The sequence below is a fragment of the Doryrhamphus excisus genome, chromosome 9 (genome assembly GCF_030265055.1).
Source record: "Doryrhamphus excisus isolate RoL2022-K1 chromosome 9, RoL_Dexc_1.0, whole genome shotgun sequence".
NCBI lineage: Eukaryota > Metazoa > Chordata > Actinopteri > Syngnathiformes > Syngnathidae > Doryrhamphus > Doryrhamphus excisus.
Genome location: NC_080474.1, coordinates 15,430,943 through 15,454,005, shown reverse-complemented (window position 1 = coordinate 15,454,005; position 23,063 = coordinate 15,430,943). Strand labels below are relative to the sequence as shown.

Below are 23,063 nucleotides of genomic sequence, written 5' to 3'. Positions count from 1 at the left end.
AACTTCGTTCCACTCAGTTACCAAATATTGCCATAGAGCAGATGACTGAACATACCGTTGTTTATGCTTCCATGAGTGAGGATGTTGAAGAAAACAGAACAAAAAGGTTTTGCAAGTGTTGCTGCGAGCAACATGTGTATTTATACTTCATTTATATAACTGCAAAAAAACATCAGACATGCTCAGCCTCTGTGGGAGAAGTTGGTGAGTCAGTCTTCAAACACTACAGCGTACAATGAAGGCTATTACGTTAGTTACCCAGCCCACAACATGGTCATTAAACAATATTAAACAACATAATGACATATCTTTCATGGTTGTACAAAATTAAGCCTGATTTATAACCATGTTGTCATTTTTTTGGATAGTCAGTTGATATTTTTTATATCATTTAATAACCATGTTATCCTTTTAACATCAGGAGCCATGCTTCTGCACAGCTGAAGATATCCTGGAGCTTGCTGCCCCGACGTCTTCAACTTCAGAAGTCATTAAGGTGGCCGGTGGTGGACCTTTCAGGGCTCCCTCTGCCTTCCTTTCAGCTGAGTAGAAAAAGACGCACATCATTACCATCACTACCTATATAGTATAAAGTAAAATAGAAGACTAACAGTATAATATAAAATTCTTGGACTGTTATTGCTAAATTTGTACAAGTGTTTTTGAATTAAATTAACGTTAGGATTGCGTCTTACCGTTAGCACAACATGGCGTTACAATCGGCTTTTCCAGTTGGGGTCCATCTGCAAGGGCCGCCCGGATCTTCCTGACCACGTAGATGCTCGCTGTCAAACAGTCAAGTGATATTTAACAGAGTTAGATCACATTGAGACCAAACTCATGAATGTTAACCCTTTGCAGTCCAGAGTAGTTTTTGGCCTTTCCACATACTTTTGGGTTTAAATCGCACGGTGAAAACGGTTTATCTTGCCTTGGTTGGTTTCCTTTTTTCCCCCTCAGTACGGCTATAGTATTAACTAAACCTAAGCTCACACTAATTTTGGGGGGGTCAAAATGTCACATGTAATAAAGCCTTATGATGTACAATGCAAATATACACATTTTGCAAGTTTAATGTAGTAAAATAGTTATGGTGAATCCTCAGATAGTTTGCATTCACCGATGCACACAATAAACAATGCGTCTCATTTTTTAATATATATATATATATATATATGTGTGTGTGTGTATGTATATGGATATACATATAAAACTGAAATAGTGAAAGTCGGTTAAGTAAAACCATATGGTTGGTAACGTTCACTATCATTAAGCTTAATCAATCCACGCACTAGCAGCACAAAAAAAATTATATATATATATTTTTAATTTATATATATTTGTGTGTGTGTGTTTATATATATATATATTAAATATATTTTTTATTTTATTTTTATTTTTTTGTGCTGTGAGTGCGTGTTAAGCGTCATGCTTCATGGCCTGCTTAATGATAGTGAACATTACCAACCATACGGTTTTACTAAACCGACGTTCACTATTTCAATTATTTCAAAATAATTATGCTACGCCACCTCTTATGCTCTATGAGGTGCGTTAGATACCCTATGTCCGCAGCCATTCAGTCATATTTAAGTTATATTTAAGTTCCCGAGCGTTAAAAAACACCTTTAAGGGATCTTTAAGGGTCGAGAAAATGCAGCTTATGGCATGTTTACAACGTCGATACACAAGACACTGACAGACACTTGAAATAACATTTAAGAAGATTAAGAAGCGGCGAAAACGTACCTTTTATAATGAGTCAAACCATATCAGCTGCTTACTGACGGCTCTTTAAAAGCTGATTATTAGGAGTTGTTTGTTTTCTAAGGGCGTCGCTCTTTCCGGAAGTGTTCACAAAAGGTAACCAGTTATATACCACAAATAGCAGTGGAGGCGGGGCTTAAGGTAGCATCTGCTGTCAGATTGGCTGAGAGTTTACACATGCAACGTGATCATGTGACAGCGTCAACCAGCGGAAAAAAACGCAAAGAACCAGTCACATTTTCACGAGCCGCCTTGCTTTATATTGATTTTTACGTAACAGAATGGCCTTTGACGCGATTAGTCTTAAAGCGAATTGATTCAAGTGTAACCTAATGACGCAGATTATAGCTTTTTAAATTACATTTGTTGTATGAAGTTATTCAGAGGGTTACTGAGTGGGTTTTAAAGGATTCCAGAAATATTAACTTTCTATAAATGTATATAGTACATCCTTACATTTGGCATTACAATTCATGTTTCTAAAAACAGACATCAATCACCATGACCAGCATCACAATTTATTGTTTTGCCATTTAAATCTTACGTCATGTATTTTAATAATAATCACCCAACAACTGCAGGGTGAATATTTGCAGGAATAAACACATATCTTCACAATAATCTTTTCACAATAAGAGCACAGCAGTTTGTCATAGTCATATTTCAATATATACACAAATATTTTACTTAACTTAAAACAGACTTTCCATAAATTCACCATTATTCCAAACTACTTGGTAGGAATGAAATGCAATTTAAACATTGTCAATGATCACAGCAGCACAAACCAATTGCGGTATTATACAGCTTCAAGGTACTCACAAAACATGACGGCACACCAAACAAACACGAGCATCTAAAGGAGTGCAGGAGGTCAAGTGTCTTTTTTTTTTTAGTCCATCCTGATCTTCTGGTTGGTCATCCTGTAGATGATACTGTCATAGCCTGGGTCCATGTTCCACAGGTTGTAGGCGACAGCGATGACGGCGAGTGCCAGCGCGATCATTAGCCACAGCACAATGTTGAAGATCACGGCATAGTGGAAGTTGTACTTGTAGGCCAGGTTGTAAGGGCTGCCCGGGTTGCTCTACAAAACAGTGTGGACAACCACGTTGGTTAGATAGTTTGATAGATAGTTAGTTAGTTAGATAGTTAGATATAGACTTCCTTTATTGTTATTGCACAATAACACAGCAGTGAAATTGCCAACGAAATGTTGTTGCCTGGCTCCCGTATAATAATAATAATAATGTGGAGAATAAATAGATAACATCAAATATGAACAACAATGTACAGCATAAACAGTAAATTGCACAAATAATTTTGAAACAATAATAATAATTTTAGGTTTTGCGTATGCGTATGGGCAGGTAGAGGGGCTTATTTGGCATTCAGCAGTCTGATGGCCAGGGGAAAGTAGCTGTCTCTAAACCTGGTTGTTCTACAGCGGATGCAGAGCCTTCTCCCCGACGCCAGGCGAGAAAACAGTCCAAACAGTCAAAAAAAAAACAAAAAAAAAAACTAAAAGCAAACAGCCCTGTAAACCATATTTCCTCAAAGAGTTGCCTCTGTTCAAATAGATGCCACGGCCCAAAAATGTCATCCCATACTCAGATTCGTCAACATGCCACAGAATTGTTCACAGCTGTGTTCTTAAACTGATGAATCTTAGTTCCTCCTAAACTAAGTGCATGAAATTTGAGTCTAAAGAACATGTGATGAGCATAAGTAATAGCCCATCAATGCCCATAAAAGGGCATGAGACGGTATAGGGCCGTGAGCAGACACGGATTTCAAAATGCAGAGAGCAAAAGGTAAATTATTAATTGAAGCACAGCAGGTGAAGAGAACAAAACTACAGAGGTGGGGGTGCTGCTGCAGGAAATCTGTCACAGTAGCCGTAGAGCAGTTACACCCACAAAAAGCAACGTCTTCACCAACTCGATGTTTTGGTTGACCGGAGCAACAAATTTGACAACGAAATTCAGTGATGTGCTTTGTCTGTTCGCTCTCTTTTGGATATTCGTCTTTCCTCCAAAAGTCCAAAGCTGCATTTCATACTCATACTTATTAAATGTGTGCTTTTGAATGCAGCGCTCTTTTGCAGACATTGCAAATGGCTGTAGGACTATTTTGGTAATGGTATTAGTTTTATTTCATTTGAACATGCATCAGATTACAATTGAATGCATCCCATAATCAGTTCACAGTTCCACATGTCCAAAAGGAGTAGGAAGAAGCAAAGCTTATTAAATCCTACCCCTCCATCTGGTACTTTTACAATCAGTAACTGCTACATTTGTTCACTTCCTGCTTTCCATAATACAGTTTAAGGTTTTTTTTTATTTTTATTTTTTTTAATAATGCACCTCGTACCACAGCACAAGGTGATATGACCATACAATGACATAATGGGTACCCTAGTAACTGTCAATATTTTCATTTACAGTAAAGAACTACCACACGGCGTACGTGGCTTTGTGTACTACAAGTCTACTGTAAAAACAAAGCATGCTCAATCAAAGAAAAAAAGAAAGTAATATACTATTTACTGCATTGGAAATGCATTGTGGGTTTTTTTGAGTACCACTCCAGACTTACAATCTGTTTGGACTCCAAAATAGAGCGGGACTTCCTGGTCAAGGGAGCCTCAAAGTTCTTCACGGTCACCACCTCCACGACAGCACTGTTGCCATAAAGACTGTATACATCCTCTCCAAACTACAACAATGAACACACAAACATGGTTTTAGATAAAGTCTACATTGATGATTGGAAAGGCTCGCGTCTTCCTCCTCACCTTTTGCAAGACAGAGGCGAGAATAGCGATAGCATCACGGTACTGTGGCGAGTCCTGTCCGTAGGTGCGGCTCAGCTCCTCTAATCCAGACAGCTCTAAGGAGTACAGGTCTGGAGAGTGGTCCTTGGCCAAATGCTTGTGTCTCTGCAGCTGAAGGATGGCAATCAAAAAAAGTTTTATTCTGTGCTCATGCTTTTAAAAGGTCCTCTATTATACAAAGGTGACCTTTAAATGATGTTCTCAGAGTAAAATGTGTTCCTTGTGTGAGCATGGTTAAGAGCACTAAATGTGATAAATATCTATGTCCCTCACATGTTTGCTCCATTCCTGGAAGAAGATAGCTCAGACACTCCCTTTTGAAGCTTTTCATGACGTCACAAAGGGGAAAAAAATCCACCCCAAGTTAGATGAGCCACTCTGTGTACAGTGTTTGACTAAAGTTGTGCCGCTTATTCACCTTGTAGGAACTAAAAATAATAATAACTTCCCCTGTAGTAGCTGTAGTTGTTTCAGATAATAATACACCTTATTCAGAAAAGTCAGATTGTACTTGGACAAAAGTCTTGTCACTTACCAAATATCATATTTTCCTTTGAAAACACAAACATGCTACAAAAACATCAGAACGTAAAGTCAGGGTACCTTGGTAAGAACAATTAATATTGTGTATGCCTATGTATATTAGTCCCGGCAATATATTCGCATCCCTTCACTGACGATGTCTTTAAATCAAAAGTAGTCATTGAGTGACAGCTGTGGTAGCATAGCAAATAAGCTAACCTCGCATGATGTTGCTGTTAAAATGCGACTGCAATTCACTGTAGCTCAAAAAGCTATTCTAATGTTGCTAACATTTGTGTCCTCCGGTCCCACTCCTTAATGTTACATTGTTGTGTGTGATATACAGTAAGGATCGGCCGATATTTGTGTTTTTTTCCTTGAATCGGTATCAGCCGATACGCGCGTGGGTTCGCGATATATTTTTCCGCCGCATGATTTACAGTCAGGCATCCGCCGGGGCAGCTCTCTGGAGCAGCCGTGTCTGCTTATGAGAGGTCTTTATCGTGCACAACACGAATTTTAATGATGAGAGAAATGTTTTATATATCGTGCTAAATTTTGTCAGTGTGATGTGTGTGGAGGCGGGTGGGGGGGTGTCACGCTGCGGAGGGGCAGTCATCACATCAATGCTTGATAAATTTAAACTATAACAGCACATGGTTGAATATTTATTCCTTTTTAAAGTTGATAATACCGTTTAAATGAGTGTTTAAGAAAGCTGAATCCTACTGTGTTCAGTGTTTACATTTCAATAAATATTTGTTTAAACATGAGACTTGTAATATTTGTTATCATGGTCATATTTTCATATAAATTGAGGGATCAAAAGCAGTATTGGCCACAAATATCGGCCCAAGCAAAATCGGCCATCGGCTAAGGGTGATGGAAAAAAATCGGTATTGGCATCAGCCCCCCCAAAAAATATTGGTCAATCCCTAATATACAGTATGATATCTATTACAAGTGTATATGTAAAAATTGCACTTGGAGACAGGCATGGACAAACACACCTCATTAGTATTAAAGCTACAAACACACAACTGTTGTGTTCTATTGATGGCGTTCTAAAAGCACTTGCTAAAGTTTCCAGCGGCTGACTCACCAGAGCAGTGATATCACGCAGAACTTGGATCTCGGACAGGAAGAGCAAATCCGCCTGCATACAGTAGAACAACAGTAATAGTAAAGATGTTATTATAATGAGAATATTTCCACATATTAGTGCATAGTAAAGTGGTTCTGTTGAGAAGTGACCTCTGCATTTCTACTGAGGGAGTTGAGGGGCAGGGAAGCCAGCACAGAGCCCTCCTGGGACAAACGGCCTCGGATCTGCTGTAAAGTCACTGGTAGGTCCTCAAACACAGCGTTGGCTTTGCCCAGCATGTACAGCCTCTGCATGGTGAGAAATTGAGGATACATAAGCAATCTTATGTGGAACTTCTAAGACAAGGTTCCACAGGTTGCCTTTACTTTTTTTCACAGAGGGTACCAGCAATTAGTGCTGCAGAAAATGGAACACATGAATCTGTCCTGAAGGTGTTATGGCCAAGTTTGCAATGACATATTTATGATCATATATGATCATATTTCTCCTCTCTTGTAGAGAAGTATTGGATGACATTTTTAGGTAATTGGTTATTTTTAGCCTTATGCATTATTTTAGCTGTTTGAAAAGTAACTATATCAGCAAGTTTAAGTATTTGTTATTTTAGAAATAGTATGTTCTCTGTAGGCGGCATTGTGAATTATCCTTACTGACCTTTTTTGCAGTACAAGTGAAGATTGCTTTTATAGTTATTACCCCATATTTTTCACACAATAAGTAAGATATGGATAATGAAATAGAAAAGGTAGCGTGGGTCGATGGCATGAAAGTCACTTTGTAAATATCATGACATCAGTCAGCTGACAATAAGTTCCCTCCTGATTTGCTGTTGCTCCCCCGCTGCAAAGATTAAGTTAGCGCAAATAAAAGGTTGAAGGTTAGGATTTAATTTGTACCTCTTCACTTGGGGCGAGCTGTAGCACTACAGGCGTGTCCTCAGCGAACAGGGAGTGCACTGTCTCGGCAACGCTGTCCATCGTGAAGGGTACTGGCTGGGAGGGGTAAAAATGGGAGAAAAATATGATTAAAACCTGTAAAAAGTTTAATACATAGAAAGCTCAGACTGACTCACATTCTCTAGTGGATAGGAGGCCACACTCTGAGGGAAGTTGAGGCTATCAGCGCCTCGGACCACCACCAGAACATTAGCACGGGGACGCTGGAACAAAGGACCGGCTTGCAGACCAGGCCAAGACAGTTCCTGGGTACAAAAACACAAACTGATATAAAAGAAGATTTTAGTTGAAATGCTAACCATAAATTGTCAAAGCACCTCTTGAACAGAGAAGCCCATGGTGAGAGCCACCAGGTCTGGGATCTTCTCCCCAGAGACGGGCCACTCTCCTTTCTGGAAGGACACAAATTCAGGAGCCTGCAGCACTGTCATGCTGTCACCATGGACTCCTGGAGGACGGCACAAACATGCTCAATTAGCAAAGGAAAATAAATGTACATGTTATAAGCTTCTGATCAGTTATGATCCTAAATATCATATCTTTAAGTCACTAAATACACATAACGCCACAGCTATGCTCAGTTTTGACTGACACTGTTCATTACTGTGGTAGTACGGGTGCAGAACTGGACTTAAACATCCATTATTCTTTAATACCCTGACACTTTAATGCGACTAAATAAGGGAACTAAAACCTCCGTGTCTTATATCTGCAATGACAAAAAGGCAGCGACACGTGATGGAAAGACAACGTTGAACTTCCGGTTTAGCGGCCTGTCACATGACACGATCCCTTCTACTGTAATAATAGCAAACCACGACAAAACAAATACAACACATCACACACAATTAAACTGTTGTCATGTTTAAAACTGAGACTTTGAGTAAATTAAACAAAGTAATTCAAATTATTGTTAGTTTGGTTGACTGACGAAATGCGCCCCCCTCCCCAATTAGCAACGCTTGTCAGGTGACCAAACCGGTAAGAAACTACCACAGGAAGATAACAATAGCAGAATAAATGCCTCATTTTAGTGTGCAGGCAAAAAATACAGAAATGAGCATCAAATGAATGAGCTAATCAACGTTACTAGCAAACTAGGTTAGCATAGTCCAGACTGTCATCCTTCAAACATTTCGACCTCAGTATTCAGTCACTATCACGTTAAAAACAGATGAGATGTGTAAATATGTTGACATAATTTCTACCTGTGGAGAGGAAAAGCAGGGAGAGCAGTGCAGAGGACAGAGCCTTCAACCTCGGACCGCCAGTCAGCGCCATCTTTTTGCCTTCTCTTTGCAGCTTAGCAGTGATCAGCTGACATGATACGTCACGCCTGGTCACGTGATGCAACAGCATCATGACGTAAACGGAATGGCTTCCTTTTTTTGTACAGTGAAATTAATGAAATATTATATCATAGCTTTTGCCACGTTGCACAATCGAACTATTTACCTTTACTGTAAAGCATGTTCGATAAAAAAATATATGTATCACAAACCACAATTCCGTACTTGGTCACGTGGTACAGGCAGGAAGGGAAGTGAGGAGCATACTTGTTTGTGTTTTACACAGTTAAGCGTATAAAGAAATTAATTAAAATATTATAATTAAGGAGCAATATGCCTTGGGGGCGCTAACCATAGACATATAGCACTGACGCTCGAAAACTATATATTCTGACCACTTCACGCTACCAAAGCTGCAGGCCACGCCCCACGCAGCACATACACACGCACATCAGTCGTGTTGTATTTAGACAGAAAACGTACATGCATACAAAAATAGATGCAAAAATACATTTCCAGAAAGGATTAATGCCAGAAGAGACTGTTGTAGAAAATATAAAGGCAAATAAACAAATAAAATAAAGGTAAAGTACTACATTTATATTATCTACACAGTTAGAGTGCTAATGTTAGCATGCAATCAGTGGTAACATGCTAACTTTACCATGCTAACACCAAACACAGTAAGTGTGGTAAGTTTTTATATAAGTGTCTAGCTATGGAAATGGATAAAAATGCTAGTATTAACATGCTACCACCTAGCATGATAGTGCAATTTACCGGGAAGGCTAAATGTCCCAAATGAGATTTATGACTTTAGATTTATGAACAGTCTGATATGTGATAAATGTGAAAAATGTGAAAGTAGCTAAAACATGTTAGATCAAAGGCATTTTGTATTCTGGAAGAAAAAATGTGGGAATTTTTGTGCTGCTAATAGCATGTCCTGCCTTTGTTGAATGACTCAATGTTGGGATGAGGTGAATCGGTTGAGAAATCGGTTGGAAGTAGTAGCAGTTTTACTGAACAGTGTAAATCAGGGGAGAATTTAGATGTTTTTGAGAGTATAAATATGGGTAGTCTCAATGTCCTGAACATGTTGAAAAGTGTGACGTTGGAATGGCTTGAATTGGTTGAGAAATGTGGCGTAGCAGCAGGTTAAATTGTTATATTGCATTTTTGTATCTATTATTGAGAGTTCGTATTAGAGTGTCTTAGATTAGTGGACTATTCCATTCGATTCAATTCAGAGGACTCTGATTCAAGGTTCAATCACGCAGTCGAAAACGTGATCAAGACTGTACCACAGCTGCTAATGTGCATACATTTTGACAGTTCAGCCTCATTTGTGTTAAAGAAATGAAAATGACGTGTGTTTAACAGAAGACCCATACTTACGGAAGATGGCGGCGTGTGCACACCGCAAAGCTCAGTGTCACTTCCAAATGTGTAGTTTTGCAGTATTATTTTGCTCATATCAGGTCTGGTTGGACATCTTCATTCATTCATTTTCTACTGCTTTTTCCTCGTGAGGGTCGCGGGGGGTGCTGGAGCCTATCCCAGCTGTCTTCGGGCGAGAGGCGGGGTACACCCTGGACTGGTTGCCAGCCAATCACAGGGTACATATAGACAAACAACCATTCACACTCACATTCATACCTATGGACAATTTGGAGTCGCCAATTAACCTAGCATGTTTTTGGAATGTGGGAGGAAACCGGAGTACCCGGAGAAAACCCACGCATGCACGGGGAGAACATGCAAACTCCACACAGAGATGGCCGAGGGTGGAATTGAACCTTAGCTGCGAGGTCTGCGCGCTAACCACTAGACCGCCGTGCCGCCCTGGTTGGACATCTTATACTGTGTAAATAGGGAGCCAAAAAGGAACAGCACCTTTAATTATTATAACATAACTTAACATATTAGCATTTTAGATTAATTGGCGACTCTAATTTGTCCGTATAAATGTGAGTGTGAATGGTTGTTTGTCTATATGTGCCCTGTGATTGGCTGCTGATTTTTCTGTGTTAATACACATCTGCAAAAGGAACTCCAATCAATGGACGGCAACATAAATAAACATGAGGACACAGCATGCATAAACGTCACCACTGCACCACGGGAATAAGGTCTCCACGATGCAATTATCAGATCGGACACAGTGTGGCGCTGCAGGTCTCAACATTCATTCGGGATCTTATTGAGCCATGGAGGCAGACACAAAAAAAAGTGTAGCTACAATACAAATGCATTCCTAAAGATGGCAATGTTGGATTGCATCTGATCCTGCTGAAGAGTCGCGGACAATTTGGCTAAACGGTTTAATTTGACATCGACACCCAATTCATTTAGTCCCCCATTTAGCTCTCCGGCTCTTAACGTAACCTCACAATAAGGAAGCAGTGGCAGCGTACACACAAGTGTCATCTTGCAGTTTGTATATTTATTTTAAAGCAACTTCTTTTGTAAAATATAAATACAAATTAGGAGACATTTTAATTACAAAGTTAAAATAAAAACAAACCAAAAATCAAACACACCAAAAAAGTTGATTTTACTGCAGTAGCCTCACTGTTTTATATATATATATACATATATTATATATATATTACATATTATATATATATAATATATTATATATATATATATAATATATTATATATATATATATATATATATATATATATATATATATATATATATATATATATATATATATATATATATATATATATATATATATATATATATATATACACACACAAGCTCGTTGCCAAAAGGGTGAACATCAGTATTACAATAAAACTTTTATCATACAATCAACGCTGTAGATCCGCATGTTAAATTACAGACTTGACCGTAAGCACAATTCCAACATTACAAAAAAGATGTACAACAAAATAGCCCCTCCTGTTTTGAAGTCTTCGTGGGGGTTCGGGGTTCAGGGGGGGGCAAAGAATTGTACATCATGTGCTCCCTATATGAACTCAAATAGCACATTCAATGGCACAGGCAGCTACACGTATGCCATCCCACTGCTGACAAGCACGCTTGTCAGTGGTTAGCATCATCAGAAAGAAGAGAAATCTTTTTTTTTTTATGTACACACATGTATACAGAGATGTACATACATATATCCATTTATATTTACTTATTTGTACATATATTAATTTATAAAAAATATGACCATCAGTTGTTGAGAGTCAAACATATGGCTAAGCTGACAGGTCAGCCAGCAGGTCCAAAGGTAGGTATTATATACAGTGCACCACAGCGCTGGAAAAAGCCACCTCGCCAGTCTTGCAAGAGGATCAGTGCTTATTGGGACCTGGGTTCAGGATGAGGCCCACCTGTCCGGCGGCCTTGATCTTCTCCTTCAGTTTGTCCCTGGCGTGGTCCCAGCGGTCGTCCAGGCACTCCAGTGTGGAGCCCAGCAAGGCAGCCAGCTCTGCGCTGTCCTCCACCAGGTCCAGCAGCTCCTTGCTGTCCGGGTGGAAGCCCTCCAGCTCCTCCGGGCAAGAGAAGAGCTGCGACAGGGACGCCTGTCGGTAGAACTCCGCCTCGGCCACCGTCACCACTTCCATGTGCGGGAAGGCCTGGCGGAAGCCGCGGGCCGACATTCGCAGCCGGCGGAGGACGTCTGACAGGAGAAGCCAGTTTCTGGGCCTGAAGGGGGGCAAATAATCATGGATGAGAAATAGGCAACAAGTCTAGATTATGTACTTTTGAAAGTCATTATTTCTATTGAAATATTGCAATATTAACAGCTGCCAATGTGTTCCTTAACAGACCTGCCAAAGTCTTATGAATGTAGAAGACCATATTGATATTTTTACATATTTTTGTAAATTTGTAAAAGGCTGTATTATATACTGTATATTCCAACTCAAAGCTCTGCGTCATGACTTATTAATATCACAATTTCAGCCTTTTCTCATTAAATTGTCTGTTTGTTTTGTTTAATTCAATTTCCACTTTGTGCAATGGGCCACTAAAAAATAGCCACGTGCTGCAAATGGCATTTTTGGCCGGCCGTCCTTCTATAAATCTTCGTCAGGGTTGAGCATGTGACATGATGTAAACTGTGAGCAACCACAACTCTAGTTGAGTATTAGCTTGTTTGCTTCCTTCGTAGAAAGCTAACAATGGTAATTAAAGAGAGAAGGGGAGTGTTTATGCAGCTGGAACAAATTGATGCATGACGACAGTCATTTTTGGTCAAAATTGGAGGGGATCGTGGAGGTGGGCTGTACACCCTCCCAAAGAGTCGCATGAACAGGTTTAAATTGTGCATATGTGTATTCGAGAGTCAAAATGCGTATGAAAAATGCAAACGTGCTGGCAGGTCTGAATTTACCATTGAAAAGCAGGACACGGAACATCAATATCACTGATTAAAAAAACCAAAAACAAAATTATCTGAAATTGAAATTATGAAAAAAAAAGAGTTGTGCATTAAAAAAAAATCCAATTAATTTTTACATTAGAAATGTTGGTATTTTAAAAATGTTTATATATTTATTTTAAATGAACATTTTTACAATGTATTTTTTATTTTAGTTTTTGAATGTATTTTAAGATCAGTTATGTTTTCAATGTAATTTTATCAGATTTTTCAAGTGTCACTTCCAAATTAAGTTTTTATTAATGTCACATTAAAAAAAATTTCCTCATTTAAAAAAATTATTAGAAATTAATTTACATTTAAAAGTAATTTTCCACTGCATTTTTAAAACTTTTTCCTCAAAAATCCAAAACACTATTATTATAGGCACAATTTAACCTAATAAATTCACACATTTCACTCTTAGGTATCCATATCCATTCTTTTCTGTTCAACATTTAACCCAAATAAACCCATAAGAAGTAAATGGATACCAATCACTCACTATGTGCTGCGTGTAACTTTAAACAAGTAAACTATTCAAAGTGCTGCATAATGATTGACAGATGGCCCAATGACTGCAAGAACTGTGAATGAAAGGTCGCCCAATGACTGCAGACTTGGTGGTGGGACCTAAATACAGAAATACAAGTCCCGGTGGAAAGAAGAATACATGCTGATTGTCATTTTTAAAATTCCAGTGAGTGTGTTGGTCCAAAAGAGTGGACATGCTCTTTATAGTCCACAGATCCTGAAGATGGGAACATTTACACTTGACAGTGGGATGCTCACCCCTGAGAGACGGACACCTGGATGTTGTAGCAAGGCAGCAGAGGTCGGTCAGAGAACTCAAACTCAAACACCTCCCTCTTGTCGTCCTCGTCCTCGTCATCTGGGCCTGGTGGATTGGCCAGGATGTCGTAACCGGCGCCGCCCTCCTCTGCAGACTCTTTAAAAAAAAAAAAAAACGCACAAAACACAAGTGAGCTGATGTTGGAAGATAAAGTCTGAGAAGGAGGGCAGTGATAGGTACTCACCGCACACCGCGCTGCCATAGAATTCCCAATAAAGCCCCGGGTCGTCATCCGAGTGGCCCTGAAGGTCAGCAAAATAATCTATGGAGAGACGAGAGGAGCGCGTGACTCACGAGCTGGAGCCAGGGGGACAGGCAACGAGGCAAACAATTGCCCTTGGAGACAAGAGGCGAATGGATAAACGGCAGTAAAAGCGGAGGAGGAGGAGGGGGAGTATTGGGGGGAGCGGGAGGGGGGGCGCTAATGGTCAGGGGCCAGCGGCTTCACCACAGGGGAGGGAGTGACTGTCTCTACTGGGTTAAAGCTGGCTGAGTTCAGAGCGAGGCTGCAGACGGCTGCCAGGAACAAGAACCACACACCGTTTTTTTTTTTGCCGTCGCGCACGCACGTACGCACGCAAAGCTGGAAACAAACATGGAGGCGAGGGAAGCTGGATAAGCGGCGGCGAGAGCAAAGTGTGTGTTCAGCACATACACACAAGTGCAAGCGCGCGCACGCACATACACACAGCGAATCAGAGCTGGGCTTTGTGCCAGCACTGAGGCGTGGGGCGTCTGGCGTGTGTTTGGAGGGATTAACGGCCTCCAGATGAGTGGGACCAGGTGGAGGGAGGGAGGGCGACCATCGCTCGCTCGCTCACTCGCTGTGTGCTCTCTCTCTCTCTTTCTCTCTCACTAGTTGGTTGAGTATGCGCTTTTAAAATGCATTCATATTTTAATGTAAAGTATATTTGTATGCTAGGTTAAATTAGCGACTCCAAATTATCCATAGGTATGAATTTGAGTGTGAATGGTTGTTTGTCTATATGTGCCCTGTGATTGGTTGCCGACCAGTCCAGGGTGTACCCCGCCTCTCTCCCGAAGACAGCTGGGATAGGCTCCAGCAGGCACGTGACCCTCATGAGAATAAGTGGTATAGAAAATGAATGAACGTTTAATAACAGCGCCACCATGTGGTGCATTAGTCAGAAAAATAATAGCACAGGCAACACAGTGGGGTGCAGGCTTTGACAAATGTACAAACTTGTGTGCATTGGTACACTAGGGGTCTCCAATGGTCTTCAATATGAGAAACTGTACTCAAAACCTTTGACTATGGTCTCCTGCTGAAATAATGTTGTAACCATACAATGGCAGGACAACCTCATTCCATGTGAAAATGTACATCTTAATGTACCTAATTCTTTGACACTTGGTGGGCTACTCAGAAACAGGCGGTGAGCTACTGCTAGCCCACCAGCTACCAGTTGGAGACCCTTGGCTTACACAAACACAGACAGCACAATATGAGTGAAAAAATTATCTAAACCATCCACTTTCTATGTTTAGCACCACCTCTTCCGCGATCACATTGCTGACTTCCAAATCTGAAGTTCCCAAGGCAAAGTCAAGCCCAGTCAGAAAAGGCACGCCCAGGCCCCAGCAGGCACTAGATAGAGCCCATTTCCTCGCATAGGCTGAGCAAACACAGTCGGCGTTGCTAAGTAACCAGCTAAAGGAGCTCAGAGGCAACAGCACGCACTCCTGCAAGCTCAAACTCCCTGTCTAACAGGTGGTCGAAGGGGGGGCTGTCGAGGGGGGGTTGCCTGCCGGAGGGGGAAAGACTGGATGACAGCGGCTGACATGACGGGTGGGGGAAAGTGTGCAGCAGAGGGGGTGGTTGGCGGAGTGGGGGGGGATTTGCAAAAGGGAATCGGAACAAGGGTATCGGAGCAACAGGTTGTGCAGAGGTCATGGCGCTGAAAGAACAAGCCAATTGGATCGGGGGTGTCTGAGTTGCCGCTTTAACAAGTGAACCCTCGTCACCTGCTAAAACGCCACCCACCGGTCCCCTCCCTACTGCTTTCTTGTACTTTTTAAATAGCTTTTTATTAACCTTGGATTATTTTTGTGACGTGAGTTCGCTTGCCGCTTAGATCACCAACAAGTCAGATTAAGGCGTTCCATTCCAAACTCTACCTTGGTGAACGATACTGTTAAAGCGTAAAAGCCATGTAGTACAGCTTAGCTTACCGGTGAGGAAGTGCTCCATGACTTCGCTGTGGGTCATCTTGAGGAGGCCTCTGCCAGAGTACGTGGCCAGGGTTGGGTCGGCCCCGTAGGACAACAGGACGCGAACCACGTCAAGGTGGTCGTTCTCCACGGCGTCGTGAATAGGCCTGTAAAGACATAAGAATGATATTTCTATAATAGCATTCAGTATATAGAGTCTAGTCCACAAGATGACAAGGTATTCAACTGGATATCTTCGACATTCTCTGGACTTTCACCTTTAATATTGCAGTCCAGTAAAAACATTCACTCATTCATTTTCTACCGCTTTTCCTCACGAGGGTCGCGGGGGGTGCTGGAGCCTATCCCAGCTGTCTTCGGGCGAGAGGCGGGGTACACCCTGGACTGGTCGCCAGCCAATCACAGGGCACATATAGACAAACAACCATTCACACTCACATTCATACCTATGGACAATTTTGGAGTCGCCAATTAACTTAGCATGTTTTTGGAATGTGGGAGGAAACTGGAGTACCCGGAGAAAACCCACGCATGCACGGGGAGAACATGCAAACTCCACACAGAGATGGCCGAGGGTGGAATTGAACCCTGGTCTCCTAGCTGTGAGGTCTGCACGCTAACCACTTGCCCGCCGTGCCGCCCCTCCAGTAAAAACATGTATCTCCAAATTTGAGGAAAACAATTATTTGTTTTGGATAAAAAGAAAAAAATATCAGACCATTTTTATCTTTTCAATTTTTTCTTACTTTTACTGTTTTTTTTGTGTGTTTTTTTAGAAATGCACAACACAAATACAGGTGCTCTACCTAGTGGCGAAGTTGGGACATTACAGTTACATCATTGCAGAAAGGCATCCATTTGTGACATACCATTTTTAGCCCATTATAAGCACAATAAATAAGAACCTTTGCCAAATAAAACTGACCCGTCTTCACAGGACGACAAACAACAACAACAAAAAACTACAACGTCGCCAAGTGACGTGACAGACGCATGACTGGATTATTATTGTCGCGTTATATGCTTTGCCCAACAGGAGGTCCTTATCTTCAGGCACGTCTCCAGCCTCCTGTTTCAACCTGCGCAGCTTGCGTGTCATGCCGACTCCCTTGGCAACTGATGAGACACGTGACTCCTCCCCTGACGTGCCCCCCCCCTTCAGCGCCTGCTAAGGAAGCCACGGGGCACATTGGCCCGTGCCAGGCGTGTTTTTAGGTCGACGTACCTGGTGCCGTCCTGTGCGCTGCAGTTGATGTCGGCGCCGTAGTCCAGAAGGTGTTGGACGATGCTGAGCCAGCCGCGGGCGCAGGCCTCGTGAAGGGCGCAGTAGCCGGCGTAGTCACGGTGATTCACCTCACACACTCTATTCTCCAGGCAGTACAGCACCACCTCCTGCAGAGAGCCAACACAAAGTGCTTTGGTTCAGCACAAAGTCGTACAAAGACAGACAGCTTCTTGCATGCAAAGTTCCTGTGTCAGGCAAATTATGGGAGGAAGAGGAGGGAGGGGAAATGAGCGTGTTCCTGCGCCGGACTAACATAAAAACTCGCACACAAGCGCTCCACATAATGCTGCAGCTGGCGGCAGACGCGTCCAGGAGACCGAGTTATGACTCAACCAGCGCGTTGCCTGCCAGATTTCTCTGTGTGTGTGTGTGTGCGTGTATGTGTGTGTGTGTATGCGGATGCCACTGTGGCAGACAGTCACAACGGGCCTAGGCAGCGAGCGCGGCGTAATGGAAGCGGAACAAAGAGATTTGATAGACGCACTCAAGAGCTGGAAATGTTTTCTCGGAGTCTCCGGGCGGCGACGGCCGGCATCCAGCAGGAAAATAGACAGGGCTGGTTTTTATTGGACCGCCGCAGCGTCTGCTGCTACTAAATGGAGGAAATGTGTGTTGATACCGCCATTCTGTTGTGATCAAATCTGATTTCTTTGACTAAATCAAAGTTTTCAGGATTTCACATGTGTACATCCCTACATATAAATATATAGTATACTGTAAATTATCACATACTACAGTATTAATTGGCCCTGTACCCTAGAAACCGCCCATGAATGATACAGGAAAAGGCCGAAATGATACTGTGTCAAAGCCCAGGGCAGTGATACTGATAAAATATAGAGTTTAACCATGTCCAGTATCAGCCCCCGTAGCTGTCCACTCAGAGCGCGCTGCTCTGGTATCGTGCCCGTGAAACAACCAATCAGAGAACAGCGCTTAGTGCCTAGTGCTTCTCCAGTCACCCAAAAACCCAAACTTGATTAATGGAACTTTAATTGTCAGACATTGATACAATAAGACTGTTGATAAAATATTATTGTTGAAATATTTTTGCAATTATTGTGTTTACACTGTTTAGATATAATACATGTAATAAACTGAAATTTTTCTGGAAACAAAATGGTCTTTTGATTAAATAGTACGTGATAATAAGCTCATGATTAAATAGTATGTGATAATAAGATCATCACATGGTTTGTCTGGTATCAGGCCAGGTATCATGCCCCCGCATGCCTTCGGTCTCGGGCTGATACCTGGCCTGATACCAGACAAACCATGTGATAATCTATAATAGTCATATGGCAAAATTATAACACGGCTCTATGTGTAAGATAACTGAACCGCTGCACACAGAAGGGTGATAATTTGTCAAAACATGCACCCTAACTGTGTTGTCTGTAATCTTACTTTTCAGACATATCTGTACATCTATGCCAAGGAAATACAGCTGGAAAAGGCGTAGATTCTGGAAGGTCTAGAAATAGTTCTGTCTGATTTTCATGTATAGCTACACTATAGGAGTCCACATCTCAATACAAAGGGCTCGGCTATATGGAGATGTTGCAAAAGGCATCCCCTCCTGACTGAAGGCAATCATCTGTGTGGTAATGACTGGCAATGTCCACCTGAAGAATGACTTCTTCGAGAGGAAGAACCTCACTCTTTTGGATCATCCCGTGTGTTCCCCTAATCTAAATTGAATAGCGAACATTTTGGGATGACTGGCAAGGGAAGTTAACAAAAATGGACACCAGTTCTGGACATCGGATGCCCTCCATGAAGCCATCTTCACCACCTAGAGCAACATTCCCACTAGCCTCCTGGAAACACTGGCATCAATCATGCCCAAACCAACTTTTTTCAGGTGAATGGTGTAGCTAACTCCACCTCTTTCATTCAGTTTAATGTTTGTTTTCAATTAATTGCCAAGTCGGAATTTTGTCTCACATTTCATTCTGAAGCTCTACTTAGAACCTCCTTAAAAGCCAACAATGTAAAATATATAGGGTGTGTATGTGTGTGCGTGAACGTAAAACGCTAACACGCCGAGGCAGCGTCCCCCTAACAGCCCACCGCTGAGACCTCCCTCCTCTGAACCTGACTCCAAACTTCCATTTCTATGCTAATTCTAGCCCTCCAGCTGCTCCAAGTGTTTATCTCGCTCTCTCGCCATTTTCACGAAAAAGGACGGAGGAGGAGGAGGAGGAAGGAGGAGGGATGTGTGTGAAAGGAGGGGGGGGGGGGGCAGCAGACTGGCGGGATGAGCCGCGGCGGGGGGAAAAAAAGAGTGAGCGGAAGGAGGGCCGCGGCAGCGAAGGCAACACCCCGACAGATGACAGATTAATGAGTCTGCGGATGAGATCTGCTGGGGCCGTCCGCTGGGCCACAGCTGACAATAACAAGAGATGAAAGGGTGGGCGCTTGTCGTGGGTGGCAGCCCAAAATATGTGTGTGTGTGTGTGTGTGTGCGCGTGGGGCGATAAGAGTGATTTAGAGGACGATCTTGGCCGAGCAAAAAGGAAAGGAAAAAGGAAAGAGGGGGAGGGAGATACCAGGAAAAGAAGTGAACAAGTGCGTGCAAGAAGAAGTGTTCGAATATTGGGGAACGGCTAAAAATGCGACGGGCCAACTGGTTTTTGCACGCTGCCAGAACTCCCGTTTGTGCCGCTGGAAAGAGATTCATGAGCGCTGTGCCGAAGCCTACCCTCTGGGGGATTCCACTTGTGTGTGTGTGTGTGTGGAAGACTGACGACTGCCGCGTTGATATGCAGCGTGTGTGTGTGTGCGTGTATTTACGTGCCTGCTGATGACGGTGTGTTGTGTGTGGCTGTGGAGGAGGTGTAGCGCTAAACCTCCGGAGCCGTGTTTAATATCGCTGGGAGAGAGCGAGGAGCTTAGCACGAGAGCCCCGGCTTCCCGCCAGATAGGCGCGCGCGCGCGCACGCACACACACACACAAAACACACGCACACACATCTCCACGGTATAATGAGACGCTGCGCGCACACACACCCCTCCTCCCTCCGTCCTCTAATCTCCCTCTCTAAAATGCTTCCCCGCGCACGCCTGCAATCAATGCATCACTCAGACATTTAACCCCTTGCGGAGCGGCCCTCGCTTACCCCGCTTAAGCGCAGCGCATAGTACAAGCTCGTGCGCCGAGGCATTGCTCGTGTGGCTATCGCTGTGCGCCAGTCCGAGGGACACACAAGTGTGGCTTTTTCAGCAAATAAATTTACAAAAAACACACAAAGGGCTAATTACTTCTCCCGTGTGTGTAATATAGATTCCTAAATAAATACCTACCCCTTTTTAAAAGTATCTAAATATAATAAACTGAACAATATGGGGAAACTAGGCCGATCTTGTTTGCGTTCTGCTAATGTGATAACAGTACGGCCAGATTAGACAGCAAGCTAGCGTCTAACAATCCTAACGAGGAGGCCTGCGCAAAGCTCATTAATTCAAAAGGACTGTCAACTGTTACCACCTCCGCAAAAAAACCTTCCTTCACTTTACTGCAGCGGCTAATGCAGCAGCATTCAAATCTGCTGGCAAAGTAGGAAATGTCTCCACTTTAAAAGGAGAATGTGACTGAAATACATGGCAGACGGCCGCGATGACAAAGCTAATGTGTTTTCCAAACATCTCTTTAATAGTGTACGGTTTTTCGTCACACAACAACTTTGACACCAATTTGAACACAGAGCTTTGGAAATTGCGCCATAGACCCTTTTTTGTATCGGTGCTACAATGACCGTAATCAGGTGGGAAAGGCACAACATTGTAAGGTGTAACTGGCTGTGTGAATGGGGCTAGCAACAATTGTTTTCAACATAACAACAGGTCAAACTTCACCACTGTCCCGTCAGCAGAATACATATCTGGACACTAACTCGGAAACCGGGAATTTTGAGGATCAATTTCAAGCCCCCATTCCGTGTCAGTGCATTCCAAACTGATCAGCGACATGGAAAAACACTTTAATAGGCTGTGTGAAAGGGGCTTGCAGTTGTCGCCCTTGAATGAGTGGCTGGTGCTAACTTCATACAACCGTCTCAGTACTGCCTCTGATATTACCTCAGAAGGTGAGGGAAAACAATCTTTGTCACCCTAATTCTGTATTGGTGCCATTCATACAGAACAGAAACAGACCGCCCGCCTCTGTTAAGACTCTGATACTACCCAAGAATGCGGAAAAGGGTTGAGGTTAAGCGCTATTCCATGATGGTGCTTCTCACGCTGACCAGCGATATGGAGAAAAAGAGCACAACATTCATAGGCTGTGTGAAAGGGGCTAGCAACCGATGCTTTTCAACAGGGCGGGAGAAGTGAGGGGTGTTAAACTTCACACCCAAGCACTGACATTCCCTTACACAAACGCCTTCCCGCCTCTGAGGGCCTCGCCACACAAGAAAGCTTTCAGGTCGAAATGGTAAAGTATTTTATCGTTTCACCTTGTCATCCACACAGCAACAACATTCCAGGTGCCCCGAAAGGGTTTTTTTTTTTTTTTAAACGGCTTCTGGAGTTGGAAAATTTGACAACACTGCTTTGTTGCTGACATCATAACCACGCAAATCACTGCTTTTCTGAGAACGTCGCTGCCTCGTCACATGACCGGAAGTGAGTGGTTGTGTACTGCTGTCAAAAAACTAACAAATCTGCCAGTCAACATTTTACTGATATTTTTTGTCTCATATTAAAAAGTGACTCAGAGATAAATCCACTTTGCCATTAGTCTAGACACAGTGTGAACGCAACCCCCCGCCCCCCCTTAAATATCTCCAGGGTTAATGTTGTCTTCCGATTCTGTGTTGCTTGTGTTTGTACAGAACAGCAACACACCGTCTCTGCCACCTGACTCTGGTACTTCATTAGAAGCCGCTAAATCCGAAGCTTGACTTTGAGTCTGTGCTTTTCACACCGATCAGCAAAATAGGCACAATATTTCTGGCTTTAAAAGGCAGTGTGAAAGGGACGAGCACCAATTTCTTTCCACACAAAGAGAGAAGTGAGAGCGGGTGAAGTGAACGTCAGGTGTTAAACTTCACATCCCTGTCCTGGCATAGCAGAATACACCGAAGCCGGCAAATCCAAGGATCAACTTCGACACCGCTATTCTGTGTTGGTGCTTTTCACACAAACCGGCCATAGTAAAAAGGTGCAAAATTTCCAGCTTCATTCAATAAGCTGTGTGAAAGGAGCTAGCGAGCTATGCTTACATACAGGGCAAGAGAAACTTGACACCTTGGTCTCTGCATTCCCCTACATGGAAATGTCATCGCGCAACTTTGTCCCAGTCTGTGTCGGTACCGTTTATATGCAACAGCGACATCGGGCGGAAAAACAGCGGCTTTCCCAGATTTTGTAAAAACGTGGCTCAGGCTCAGTACGATTGTAACATTTGTGTGTCAAAGTTCACCGAGGTCCAAAGTCAACAACTTTGCAACAAAGTCTATTTATCTCCTCAAAGCAAACAGTCCAAATCACAGCAGTTTTTCCAATTATAAATGTGGTGGGTACTTAAAATGCTACGCACTTCCTCTCACGCTTTTTGCGCTGCGTTCGCCTGGGCTTGTGGAGAGAGGGGGGAAATCAGACATGATTTATGTGAGGAGAATAAATGACAGATTGCACCTTTACATCCCGCCTTTCAATGGGCAGAACCAAAAAAAAGGGGGGGACTGGCGCACCCGTCACGGGCGGCGATAGCGGTGGAGGAGGGTTGGCTGGTTGGTTGAGGAGAGGGATGAAGACATCCGCAGCATCTTTCCTCATTAGCATTTCAAATGCTTCGCGAGCGAGTCGGGGGGTTGGGGGGGAGCGAAGAGAGCGAATAAAAAGGGAAGAGAGGGAGGGAAGAC

At 42.8% G+C, this 23,063-nt stretch overlaps 2 protein-coding genes and 1 long non-coding RNA gene across 4 annotated transcripts in view; all 3 read right to left on the bottom strand.

Annotated features, from left to right (window-relative positions):
* Positions 1 to 107: 107 nt before the first annotated feature.
* Positions 108 to 1,909, bottom strand: LOC131136028 (uncharacterized). Its single transcript, XR_009131682.1, has 3 exons — positions 1,750 to 1,909; positions 696 to 785; positions 108 to 542 (listed from the first exon to the last, which is right to left on the bottom strand). It is a non-coding gene; the product is annotated as an uncharacterized LOC131136028 (long non-coding RNA).
* A 360-nt stretch (positions 1,910 to 2,269) lies between these two features.
* Positions 2,270 to 8,551, bottom strand: atp6ap2 (ATPase H+ transporting accessory protein 2). The gene is made up of 9 exons (XM_058082428.1): positions 8,398 to 8,551; positions 7,507 to 7,637; positions 7,306 to 7,434; positions 7,130 to 7,225; positions 6,383 to 6,520; positions 6,231 to 6,284; positions 4,568 to 4,717; positions 4,369 to 4,488; positions 2,270 to 2,854 (listed from the first exon to the last, which is right to left on the bottom strand). Exons 1-9 carry the CDS (start codon positions 8,549 to 8,551, stop codon positions 2,660 to 2,662), a joined length of 1,167 nt encoding a protein of 388 aa, XP_057938411.1. The 3' UTR covers positions 2,270 to 2,659.
* Positions 8,552 to 11,218: 2,667 nt separating this feature from the next.
* The window catches only part of bcor (BCL6 corepressor), a 44,459-nt gene continuing 32,614 nt past the window's right edge, over positions 11,219 to 23,063 (bottom strand). For both annotated transcript variants that reach the window (XM_058081609.1, XM_058081610.1), the window contains 5 exons: positions 17,137 to 17,303; positions 15,912 to 16,057; positions 13,903 to 13,980; positions 13,658 to 13,814; positions 11,219 to 12,147 (listed from right to left, as the gene is read on the bottom strand). In XM_058081609.1, the coding sequence (XP_057937592.1) occupies positions 11,793 to 12,147; positions 13,658 to 13,814; positions 13,903 to 13,980; positions 15,912 to 16,057; positions 17,137 to 17,303 (903 nt within the window). In that variant the 3' untranslated portion in view covers positions 11,219 to 11,792. The remainder of the gene's footprint in view (positions 12,148 to 13,657; positions 13,815 to 13,902; positions 13,981 to 15,911; positions 16,058 to 17,136; positions 17,304 to 23,063) is intronic.

Coding starts and splice junctions, on each gene's coding strand:
- atp6ap2 (XM_058082428.1), bottom strand. CDS start 8,551: ATGATGCTGTTGCATCACGTGACCAGGCGTGACGTATCATGTCAGCTG. Junction 6,285..6,382: donor CCCTCAGTAGAAATGCAGAG/GTCACTTCTCAA, acceptor TACTGTATGCAG/GCGGATTTGCTCTTCCTGTC. Junction 2,855..4,368: donor TTTTGGAGTCCAAACAGATT/GTAAGTCTGGAG, acceptor ACTGTTTTGTAG/AGCAACCCGGGCAGCCCTTA.